The sequence below is a fragment of the Danio rerio genome, chromosome 10 (assembly GCF_052040795.2).
Source record: "Danio rerio strain M-AB ecotype USA chromosome 10, GRCz13ab, whole genome shotgun sequence".
In the NCBI taxonomy this organism is placed as follows: Eukaryota; Metazoa; Chordata; class Actinopteri; order Cypriniformes; family Danionidae; genus Danio; species Danio rerio.
The window spans coordinates 38,062,501-38,075,300 of NC_141030.1; the positions used below are offsets into that span (position 1 = coordinate 38,062,501).

A 12,800-nucleotide genomic window follows, 5' to 3' on the forward strand; every position below is an offset into this window, starting at 1 on the left:
AAATACACTGATAGTTAGAAAACGGCAGGGTGTTATAAATATGTTAGTTTTATTTAAAAGAGTTATAAAATTACAAAAATTAAAAACTCTCTGTATATCTATCCACTGGAACCTTGCAGATGAGTGATTAATCTGCTGATAAATCAGCTGATTTGATGATGTTTTTAAATGCTTTCTCCAAAGCTTGAAAAGCTGTCACTGATGTAATCCGCACACAAGCAGCCAATAGTGTTCAGCTTTTTCTGACGACTCCTCCCTCAAATTTTCATTGGCTGTGGTTTGGTAGCTTGAATGAGCTGATGGGGAATGAGATGTTGTCAGATCATGTAGTGTGTGACCCCCCTCTTGTGGATCGTTCACGGAGTGTTGCATAGTGTGAACACCACAGAGATTAAAAGACACAAAGTCTAGTCATGTAGTGTGAACAGCACAGCGATCTGCTGATGTTTAAAATCCTGTAGTGTGAACTAGGCTTAAGATACTTTTAAAAAGTAATAGATTACAAATTACTGAATACTACTGGAAAATTTTAATCTGTTTACATTACTAATTACTTAAAGTAAAATGTAATCAGATAACTAATTACTTTACTTTGAAGTTACTTTTGAAACATAAAATATACCTGTAAAAATACAAAATAAGCTGCAGCTCTTTCAGTAATCTAATATTCACTGAAAACATTCAAATGAGTTGATCACAGCAGCTTGACATATATAAAAGACTTAAAGCCCAAAACTTAAAATTCTTTCATCATGCACTTCTTCCATAGTTGTTTTTTTTTAACACAAATGAAGAACTGGATACCTGTAATCATTGACATTCATAGTATCAGGGCCATGCAGAGACTTTTCGAGGGGCAAGTGCTCAAAGTGAAGACCAGGGGGAGGTGGTGAGTGATTTCGAAGTGAATAAACGGGCAAGGGGTTTGTTACGCCAAATAACGAACTTTCTTTCGCAAAAGACGCGATATGTGAACAGCTCCAAAAGCAGCTATTCATCTTTTCACATTTAGAAGATACCTTTACACCCGATCCTGCACAAATTTAATTTAGCCTGTTTAGGACAGCAGTGTTTTTGTGCGCCCTTGATGAGGAGTAGAACCATAGAATGCTTTCTATTAAAGTGCTTGGACAAGCTGCTGGTCAAGTTAAAAGACTGGATATAGACTGCATTTCACAGCAATACTTTTGCTTTAACACTCGAAGAAATCCAAGTAATGTCTGTATTTCCACTTGAAAACTTTTTTTTTTTTGCAAAAAATAAAACAAAATGTTTTTTCTTTGTCAAGAAAATGCTTCTTGATTAAGAATGTTTTGATATTTTGACTAGAAACAAGGCAAAAACTTCCAAGTAAAAAGATGATTTTTTGCAGTGCAGAGGACGTAATGTAATGTGTATTTATATAGCGCATTTGTTGTATATGGCCATATACCCAAAGCGATTCACAATCAGGAGGGGGGTCTCTTTGCACCACCACCAATGTGCAGCATCCACTTTGATGACGCGAGAGCAGCCACAGGACAACGGCGCCAGTGCGCTCACCACACACCAGCTATTGGTGGAGTGAAGAGACAGTGATAGAGCCAATTCGGTGAATGGGGATGATCGGGAGGCCATAATTGTAACGGCCGATAGAGGGACTTTGGCCAGGACACCGGGGATTGTTTAATTATTCAGATTGTGATTGTTCATTCAAAAATATAAAAAATTCTGTTATCCTTTCTTCACCATCTACTCTTTCAAAACCGATATTAGTTTCTTTCTTCTGCTGAACACAGAAGAATATATTGACAAATATTGGAACCCCAGACAGTGACATTTAATTGTAATTTTTCCTACTATGAAAGTCAGTGGGCTCTGTCAGCTGCTTGCTTACCAGCATTTTTCAAATTATCAAGTTTTGTGTTCAACAGAAGAAAGAAAAACCTTACGGAAAACATTTTTGGTGAATAAATGGTGACCAAATTTTTATATTGGGTGAACTAAATCTCACATAAGCCATAAACCTCCACACAGCTTCTAATATACAAGTGATGTATGCACATAATTTTGTGCATTTACAGTTTATGAGATTTTTAAGAAGTCATGATGATGAATAAATGGATTTTTATTCATATTCTTGCTGTTGTTACCTTTTACAGCCTTAGATGGCCGAGCTTCAGGATGTCAAACCTGCTCAGCCAATCCGGAATCTCGCTACAAATATCTAGCCAATCGGTGGGCCAGCTTAGCCTGCTGCAGAAGTTCTCTTTATTGCGCCTCACTGCGATCATGGAGAAATACTCCATGTCTAACAAACATGGATGGACTTGGTGAGTTACCTCCAAAATACATTTTTAAATATTTGCTTTAATCCAACGTAGAATTGCTTTGCTTGTTCAGTTAATGTAAAACCGTGCAGTAAGAAAAAGCATGATTCTGATCTATGCAAAATTTGCTATCAAGATGTCAGAATTATGACATATAATATCAGATCTCAGTCATATGGCCAAAAATAAATGCTAAATTTACAGTATCTTACAAATAAACTTGAAATGTTCACACATTATGTCTAAATTTGAGTGTATTGGACCTGGAAAGTGCTTGAAAGGTCTTTGAAAATTTTTTTTAACTGTATGAGAGAAAGACTAATGCAATTGTCTTTGGACCATTGGCTGTCTCTGCCAGCTTGAATCAAATGATGGGCAGTTTATCTGATTATTTAAAGAATGTTAAACTCTAGTTGAAATTTTGTAGGTTGTAATTTATCTTTGCAATATTTTGCTTGAATTTAATTTTGTTATCTTTCAACGTCTAAATATGATTGGTGACTAAAAAATTATTTTAATAAATATATCTGCTTAATAAATCTGTTTTGTTTAAATGCACCAAAATACATTGACTGTATTCACTGAGAACTGGATAAAAATATTAATTTTTACAATGGGGTGTACTCAATTATGCTGAGCACTGTATAGCTTCACTTTTGGACTACTGCAACTCACTTTATATAGGTATTGGTCAATCCTATGTAAATCGCCTACAAGTGGTCTAAAAAGCGGCTGCTAGACTTCAATAATAAAAAATTTAAGAAATTCAAGAAATAAACAGTTATTTAATATCCTGCTACATGTTATTCGTAATTTCATAAAACCACAATTTATATCATTATAAAGATAATTGTGTTTATATAAACACTATAAATGAGGACTTCTCTCCTCCTCAATCCCTGGGTCTGAATGCAGACACAGTGGAAAGCAGTGAAGCAGCTCTCTTGTCCTGTCTATTTCACCCATTTGCCCTGCCAGTAATCTGGAGGATTTTAAACATAGGTGAACACAGCAGCACCAGATAGGCGATGTGTAAATAGGAACGAACCCAACTGATAAAAGACAGTACACCATTCTTCAATTCCCGTACAGCTCTCCCAACAAAAATGCTTTGCTGTATCAACCCTGACAGCATTGTGGGGAAAAACATGCAACAAACCCCCTGGATCATAGAAAAAAACACATACTACCCTTCATGAATGGTAGATACTGCATGCCGTTTGCAGAGTCTGTAGACGCAGTCTTACCCAGTCATTGGATCTCACAGCTTGGCAGGTCTGCTTTGCTTTCGGAAAGCACATGCAGTCATGAATAATTAAGAAGCAGGCACTTCTCATAGGATAAGAAAACTCCACTATGTATAATAATGAGAAATCGACTCGTCATCACTCTACTAGCACATTCGCACTACGTCACCAATTTTGATCCCACCCCAAAAAGTATTTTAAACCCAGAAGATGAAATTAGCTGACAAAAGCTCAAAATGATCCAGTTTTCCCCACAATTAAAGCTGACAGGTGCTAACATTGTCTTAACTGATGCACAAATCAGTTAAATAAAAAAAAAAGTACTTGAGGGTTTCTTGAACCTTTAAGGTTTTAAATAGTCTTGCACCTTATCTGTCTGAACTTGTGACTTTTAACATATCTGCTAGATGTTTAAGGTCATCTAGTCAGAAATTGTTAAAAGTTCCTAAATTAAAGTTGAAGAAAAAGGGAGACTGAGCCTTTTCCATTGGGCCCAAAATTGTGGAACAGTCTACCTCTCTCTATTCGAATAATCTCTTCTGAATCTGTGTTCAAGGGTAAAACTAAAACTTCACCATTAGGAGAAAAGACTTTTAATACTCGAGTTATCTGAACTTGCTGATTTCTGTTTCATGTTGTATGTATTGCATGATGTCTTTTTGGTCTCATCTGATCATTTTTAACAAATGTGTACAGCACAATGGTCAACAATCGTTGCTATATTGCACTTTGTAAATAAATTAAGTCTAAGTGTGAAAAAGATACTTATTTTAACTATTTATTTTATTATTATTGTTTTAATTATGCCAACCTGGTGCTCAAAAAACCTTTCTTTATATTAAACTGTTTTTTGGCATCATGGTGGGGCAATCGCCTCACAGCAAGAAGGTCGCTGGTTCGAGCCCTGGCTGGGTCAGTTGGCTTTTCTGTGTGGAGTTTGCATGTTCTCACCGTGCTCGTGTGGGTTTTCTCTGAATAAACAGTTTTTTACTCTTTAATATTTTTTTTGTACATTCTGTGATTTCTTTGATTAAGAAAGTTTAAACAGAACAGTCTTTAAATAGTCATCATTACATAAATAGACGTCTTTAATGTCATTTTTGATCAGTTAAATGCATCACACTTATTCAGATGTAGTTTTCAAGGGATTTCTGAAGCAATAAGATGAGTCAGTCCTGGAAAGTCCCCGTGGGAGGCGATTGGGAGTTTTATTTGCTCTTATTGAATAACATTGATCAAAGAATCTCCTCGGTCAAGCAAGGTTATGAAATAATCTCATCTTATGATCGAAATAATACTTCTGCCATCCAGCTCTGTGTATTCTTCCAGTTACACTCCATCCTGTATTATACAATTATGATTATAAACTAATCTCCTCGTTTGTGTTCTTAGGTCAGTGCCAAAATTCATGAAGAGAATAAAGGGACCAGACTACAAGGATAAGACTGTTTTTGGCGTTCCTCTGATCGTTCATGTCCAGCGGTATGGACATCCTCTGCCCATGTGCTTACAGCTCGCCCTGCGCTTTTTAAGAAGCCAGTGTTTGGACCAGGTACACGGTTTCATTCACATTTCACTGATTACAAGGTTTAGTTTTTGTGTCGAGTCACTGCTTCACTCATAAAGACTGCATAGTGTTGGATTTCTGCCCTGTATGTTGATCTCTTAATAAGATCAAGCAAAAAAAAAAAAAGGTCTGTTGTTCATTGTTGATAGTGTAGGGATGTATGAAGCAGCATTCACACTATAAGGTCACTTTCAAACTATGCAGATTATGGGATGCCAACAATTGTTTGCCCTTGTATTAAGGGCAGGGCCAGACTTAGTGATTTGCGGGCCCGAAGCAATTCCAGATATGGGGCCCTTGCATTTAAACTCAAAACACGTTTTTTCTAGATTTTTTTCTCTGTAGATTCGTTTTTGTTTTTTTGTAAATAAACAGCATGTAAAAAATATATTTTAGGTGGAAGCTTTTTCTTCTTAATGTAAAATTAAATACAATAAATTCACAAATGAAAAAAAAAACAAGTTCACAAACTAACTATATGTACAGTTCATTAGCCATATTTGTGATTAGATTTTAATATCTGTATGTGCATTACGGAAGGAACATTCCACTTTTCATGGGGGCCCTGGTTTTTTAAAAGAAGTAATAACTTTAAAATCCTAATGGTTTTAGACAAATTTTACAACATACGATAGAAAATTTATAAAAGAGCCATATGATTAATTTAGGCAATTCTTGGCACTGGTTGGGGGGCCCTAATTCCCTGGGGCCCTTAGCGGCTTTTTACCTTGCTTACTAGTTAAGTCTGTCCCTGATTAAGGGAACACTGATTAAAAACAATGAACAAACTAGGGTGACATCATTATAATCTAATTTTATAAAGGTTTGTTGTGGCTGGTAAACTACTACTGGTCAACTGTAATTGTAATGTGATGGACGCTGGACAACAGAGGTGCGGATCCAAAGCAGGGTTTATTCATGAATGGTCAGGCAGGCAACGCTTAACAGGGTCAAACAGATGTATAGAGGCAATCTAGAGTCGTGGTCATTACAGTTTTTCCTCAGTCGCTTTGGTGCATTTCTCACAACACTATTTACATTTGCACAAGAGGTCATGCATTTCTCAAAACAATTAGTCATTTGTGCACATCCTAGTAACAGTTTCTCTTCCTTTCAGCAAATTGTAAATGCTTTTGGACATGCATTAATTGCTTTCATACAACTCTCTGCTGTTTATAACATTATCACTTGCTTCTGTCATGTTAGTCAAAATTAACTAAACTTGTAAATGCCAAATAGTCATTCCATATAAAACTACAGTTTTTCTCGATTGCTTGGATGCAGTTGTCAACTGAAACTCCACATTTTCAAAACAGTTAACACACAGGCCTAAACTGCGGCACTCATGGTCAAAATGACACATTTTGCTTGCAAAAGGCACATATCATGTCAAAACATTTAACATATGCAACAAAAGCTAGTTTTACCTTCAAACAACACAACTTGCAAACAAGTATATGAGCTCTTTCAATTAATCATTACACAATGCACAACACAATACAAAATACAGAACTCAAAATGCACCACCATTGTTTGCCATTGTAGCTTATAGCCAATGGCATTTGTTGTCTCTATTTGGGCTGTCAAATTCGCCTTTTTGCAAAGAATTGGATCAAGAATAAGATGTGCTTTGATTGAATATATATTGAATTCATGACATTTTTCAAACTGTGGCTGAAAACTGAAATACTGTATATAAACAAAACAGACAAAAGTAATAAAATACTGTAAATATTAGAGAAAACACATGTAAACTAATATACAGTCAAATCTATTGGGAGTATAGGACATAGCCATATTGACCTCCTCCATCAATGCTGGCACAGAACAACACAGAGCTTCCATCGTTTTTATAAGATTTGCAGACTGATTGCTAATTGAAGATTTGTGTGAAGGAGTGTCAAACCGGTGCTTCAGTGATTTCATACTGATGTTGGTAGTTTCTAATGGTTAGGAATAGATGGATTCTGTTTGGTTACCAAAACTAAAACAATGGAGTTTGGACTGCTTGAATGACATATGTGTTAACTGTTTGGAAAAATGGTGGGGAAAATGTGTCAACCCAATGAGAAAGGGTTTACACATTTGCAAGACCTGTCTTCTGCTCTGCAGGGATAGTGATAATGAAAATGAAGAGGAACCTAGTTTCTTTAACCAGGTCAAAGCAAACAAGAAAAACTGTAATAGTCCTCATTTTATTACTTGAGTCATTACATACAAAAATGTTGAACTAGTTGTCAAAGTCTTGCAAGCTAATTTTATAAAAAAAAATTTAAATCTTTATTTTACTGAAAATGTGTTCTAAATTGAACAGTTTCATGAATGATTTACAGACCTGTGTGTGTATGTATGTTGGTTCAGTTCCAATATGTTCTGCAGTATTGTTTACAGTTGTGCACAGTTCAACCCAAAGAAAGTTTATGTTTGTCGTAAATAAGGGTGTGTTTATTCTTTTGCACAATGCTGTGAAAAAATTCAAATTGTAAAGAGCAAATGCTGATAAAATGTGAAACATACATATTCAGTGTCTTGTACTAGATACACTCACTAAATGCAGTGATGTCTAACTTTACTGTAGTTTTTAATTGGCTGTGCTAATAGTATATAGTACTATCTTGAGCATTTTCATGAAGTTTTACCAATATCTGACTTTTTTGCATTGAAAAAATGTAGAGAGTAAACTGTCATAATGAAAACATGACTAAGCCTTTTGACTTTCTTGTTCATAAACAATGGTGTCAGGACTTTTCATTTTCATGATTCTGACTTTTTGATTGACATGAATACTTGCTTTTGAGGAATGAACTATCCATTTTGAGCATGTGACGCGCTTTTGCAGGTTATCAGCTAAGTTTGCAGTTTGTACTAATTGTTTTGAGAAATGCATGAACTGTTGTGCAGAAATGCACAGGTGTTGTATGAATCGCACCAAAGCGACTGAGAAAAACTGTAAACAGGCGAATGGTCAGTACAGGCAAGCAACGAAAACAAACAGAGCAAAGCAAGGGTCAAACACTGCAAGGCAAAGAAAACATGTTGTAATGTCACAAAACACATCTCAGCCACTGGTGTGTGCGTCGGTGCTGCTTTTAAAGTCAAAATAATCAGCTCATAACGATCCTCCGGCTGTGTGTGTGTGTAATCAAGGTGAAACAGGTACAGGTGTGAGTGTGTGGTGCGTGACAGGGTTTGTAGTTCTTTTGATGGCAGATTTGTAGTTCTCCAGCGATATGTATGGACTAGATTGCTGATGATTGTGACAGTAATTATGTTAACTGTCGAGTCAGTTTGTGTCAATAAACTAGCTGAAATATCCAAACTAATCCAGCGGATCTTGCATTAAAGGGTTTCTAAATTGTTATGGTATGTTAAGCTCAAACATTTAAATCAGTTCACATGTGAATGCGTATTGATGATTATTACTTTTCATTTATTAAGAAAATGGTGTCACTGTTTCATTGTGTGATTCTGCATGTCAAATAACATGACAAACGAAGCACTTATGGAATGATTTTAGCTAAGACTGTCATTCTAAAAGTATGGAAATCAGATTCTGTTCCTCAATTTAAGACATGGTTAACTTATCTCACTCAGATATTGCACATGGAAAGAGTCCGGTATGGAGGTATTGGTAACCTTTATAGGTTTTACAATATATGGCATGGCAACCATTAGACCCGTATAATGCAGCAGTGCAAATCCTCTTTGGATTTTCATTGAAATTTAAATGCCCTGATTGTTTTTAATAATAATTTCATTTTTATTATTTTATTTTATTTACATTTTTCTTATTGACATTATTTTCTTTGCATTAATATGCTTATTTCATGATTTTTCTTTTTATTGTAGTTGTTCTGTTAAATATTGAAAAATGTAGAATTAATAAAACACTTGTTAAAAAAAATAGCATGACAAATAGTTTTTCAGCTAACAAATACAGTATATATATATATATATATATATATATATATATATATATATATATATATATATATATATCACATATATAATTGTCATATGTTGACACAAATCCACATTTGTGATACACACTCACAAAAAAAATCCAATTATAAAAAACATCAAATGAAGAATAGAAAAATAATCACAACACTATTTGATTCCATGATTGTTTTCTCAGAACTGTCATTTTGTGCATTTATTTAGTTATTAAGAAGTACAGCGCATATTTACAAGCAACACTTTTTGGGATGTTCGCTAGCAAAATACCATTTCAAGCTCTTTAAAAAAAAAATTTTTCTTACCAAAAATGACTTCCTATTAAATGTATCAGAGCCTTAAATGATTAGTTCACCCAAAAATTACAATTCTGTTTTTCACCCTCATATTGTTCCCGAGACCTTTGCTCATCTTTAGAGCACAAATTAAAATATTTTAGATGAAATCCAAGAGCTCAAAGTCCAGAAAATGATCAAAAAACATTGTCAAAACACTCCATGTGACTAGAGTGGTCTGACTATAATCATACGAAGCTCCAAGAACTATTTTGTGCACCAAAAATCTGTAAAAATTGTTTTGTTAACCAATGTCTTCTCTTCCTTGTCAGGGTATGTGTTTACTCAGCAATGCAACACGTAAATGTCATATTTCCAGTAGCAAATGCACCCTAATCTAACGTGGAAGACAAAGTTTTTACTGTTTTATTGGCACAGAAATGTATTCTTGGGGCTTCGTATGATTACAGTTTAACCACTGAAGTCACATAGAATGCTTTGAACCTCTTGGCACCACTGCTGTCTACGTCTATTTCATATAAAATTCTAAATTTGTATTCCTAAGATGACTAAAAGTCTCAGAGGGCTGGAACGGCATGAGGATGAGTGATTAATAACAGAATTATTTTTTTTTTAAGTGAACTAACCCTTTAAGTTTAAATTTTTGGGAAATTTTTCCAAGCAATTTTCTTAAAAATGTGTGTATGTTTTTCTCTTTACAGGTGGGACTTTTCCGTAAATCTGGTGTAAAGTCTCGTATCCAGGCTCTCAGGCAAATGTGTGAAACCTCCCCTGAAAATGTGAACTATGAGGATCAATCTGCGTATGACGTGGCGGACATGGTCAAACAGTTCTTCAGAGACTTACCTGAGCCACTTCTCACAAGCAAAATGGGCGAAACCTTCCTTCATATATACCAGTGTAAGAGCAGCTCCTGTGTTCAAAAAATATTACATAACCAAGGTGTCCATGGGGTCTTAAAAATCTTACATTTCATAAACAGCGTTTTAGGCCTTAAAAAGTTTTAAATTCACTGAAATATGATCTTAATACGGTCTTAAATCATTTTAAACAGCTCAATATTTTTTGTCCATGTAAAGCTACTCAATCTATACAACCAACAATCCATCTTAAAAAAAACTTTAACAAAAGTTACATTTATTAACTCTATTTACCAATTTGGTTAAATTGTCTTTGTAAAAATAACATTTGTTAATAAGCATGTGCTTGAATTTTAATGAAGCAAGTAAAAATATTAGAAAAAACCCTTAGCGTTTTGCCTTGTAAGTCTGAAATTTCATTCATAAAGCACTTAAAAAGGATCACGGTTGGTAAAACCTGCAGAAACCATGATAAAACACTTTCAGATCCCTAACATACCGGTTTGTCTACACAGATGTCCCTAAAGAGCAACGCTTACAAGCTGTGCAGGCAGCAATCATGCTGATGGCGGATGAAAACCGTGAGGTCCTGCAGACTCTGCTGTGCTTCCTAAATGATGTCACTTCCTCAGTTGAGGAGAACCAGATGACCCCGATGAACCTGGCCGTGTGCCTCGCTCCATCGCTTTTCCACCTCAACATCATGAAGAATGATAACCTGTCGCCCAGGTAACGGAGCTCTTTTTTTAGCTCATTCCAAACATGCTTGGAAACTAGTGTTTCATTTAAGGGGTCATGAAATGCCTATTTGTTTATTTGGCAATGTTCTCTGAAGTCCACTTATTATGTTATCAAGATACATCTTTTTTTTTTTTGAAGTAATAGGTTATTTTTTAACCCCTTCAAAAGAACAAACTCTTTGAAATGTTGTAATAGATAAGATTTTTAAGTAATTGCCCATGATTGACTAAATGTTTTGCATATTAAAAAAAAAATGTTGATTTGATTTTAGGTCTGTGCATTATGAGGATATATGTTTGGAAAAAATAAAAAGTCTACAGTTTTATATTATGCTTTTTAACTTATTTTGTGGTGCCACAAAATTCATTGTTTATTTTCATACTTTTTCATGATCTATATAAACGCAATATTACATGACGTTACTGGAATGCAGACAGAAACAAAAGTACAATGTTTACGAATGAAACAAAAGTACAGTGTTTACAAATGAAACAATAAAAAAGTACAATGTTTACAAATGAAACAATCAAACAAAAGTACAATAATTACGAATTAAACAAAAGTACAATGTTTACAAATGAAACAAAAGTACAGTGTTTACAAATGAAACAATAAAAAAGTACAATGTTTACAAATGAAACAATCAAACAAAAGTACAATAATTACAAATGAAACAAAAGTACAATGTTTACAAATGAAACAAAAGTACAGTGTTTACAAATGAAACAATAAAAAAGTACAATGTTTACAAATGAAACAATGAAACAAAAGTACAATGTTTACAAATGAAACAAAAGTACAATGTTTACAAACGAAGCAATCTAACAAAGTACAATGTTTTCAAATAAAACAATTAAACAAAATATAATGTTTACAAATGAAACAATGAAACAAAAGTACAATCTTTAAATTTAGATTTTTATGTAGTGATATATTTTTTTATATGTTGGACCTGTAATCATTAATTTAAAAAGTGTTTTATATTTGATTAATATTGATTTTATTTCTTAACATTTTTATCCAAACATTTGCCCTGAAGTTAATATTATGAGAAATATGATTAAATATGAATGAGAACATTTCTGAGTAAAAAAGAAATAGTCCTTTATATATGGTCAATATATATAAACTATTAATTGATTAAATTTACAGAAATGTTCCTATATCATGATATATATGTAACCCACCGGTCCTACTGCACCCAACTAGCTCTGAGCTGCGATCAAACCAGTGATTCTTTCCATGGGAGTTGGTTGCTCTAACAAGGAGGCCAAAGACTTTGACCTCTAGCGTCTGTCGTTAGAGAACCTTTTGAAATCAAAGGAGTGAGGTTTGCCTGCATAGCACTTCGCTAGCTGGCCTCAGTTACACTCACCCCCTTAAACCTCACTCCCATCCCAGACGAGCCCCCACATGTAACCTACCGGTCCTACTGCGTCCAACCTGCTCTGAGCTGGGATCGAACTGGCGAATCTTTGTATGGGAGTCAGTTGTCTAGAGCACTTTTTGAGGTGAGAGGAGTGAGGTTTACCTGCATAACACTTTACTAGCTAACCTCCGTTACATATATCAGTGTCAGGGTATAGCATGGCATGAGATTTTTGCCATAAATCACCCATCGTTACTTTTCTTCTAAGATAAGGTGCCAAAGTGTTGGTGTAAATTTCTACATCTATGTTTGCCAGCCAACATTCCTATAGTCACTGATGGGTTGTTTGTAAATGAATCCTCAGTAAAATTAAGTAGAAAAAACCCAAGTTCTCATTAAAAATTTAAATCATCCACTTTTTTATAACAAAAGAAAGTGCCAACCATAGATTAAA

The 12,800-nt window shown here is 34.6% G+C and overlaps 2 protein-coding genes across 11 annotated transcripts in view; one reads left to right on the forward strand and one right to left on the reverse strand.

Annotated features, from left to right (window-relative positions):
• LOC147842141 (uncharacterized) overlaps nt 1-12,800 on the reverse strand; it is a 1,078,568-nt gene that overhangs the window by 619,655 nt on the left and 446,113 nt on the right. The window lies entirely within an intron of this gene.
• The window catches only part of stard13a (StAR related lipid transfer domain containing 13a), a 250,288-nt gene that overhangs the window by 224,320 nt on the left and 13,168 nt on the right, over nt 1-12,800 (forward strand). For 9 of the 10 annotated variants that reach the window (XM_087271062.1, XM_087271061.1, XM_087271065.1 and 6 more), the window contains 4 exons: nt 2,142-2,312; nt 4,949-5,108; nt 10,078-10,276; nt 10,752-10,965. In XM_087271062.1, coding sequence (XP_087127188.1) covers nt 2,142-2,312; nt 4,949-5,108; nt 10,078-10,276; nt 10,752-10,965 — 744 coding nt within the window. Of the gene's footprint in view, nt 1-471; nt 2,313-4,948; nt 5,109-10,077; nt 10,277-10,751; nt 10,966-12,800 lie in introns of those variants that run through there. The other variant, XR_015501337.1, reaches the window with a different exon arrangement.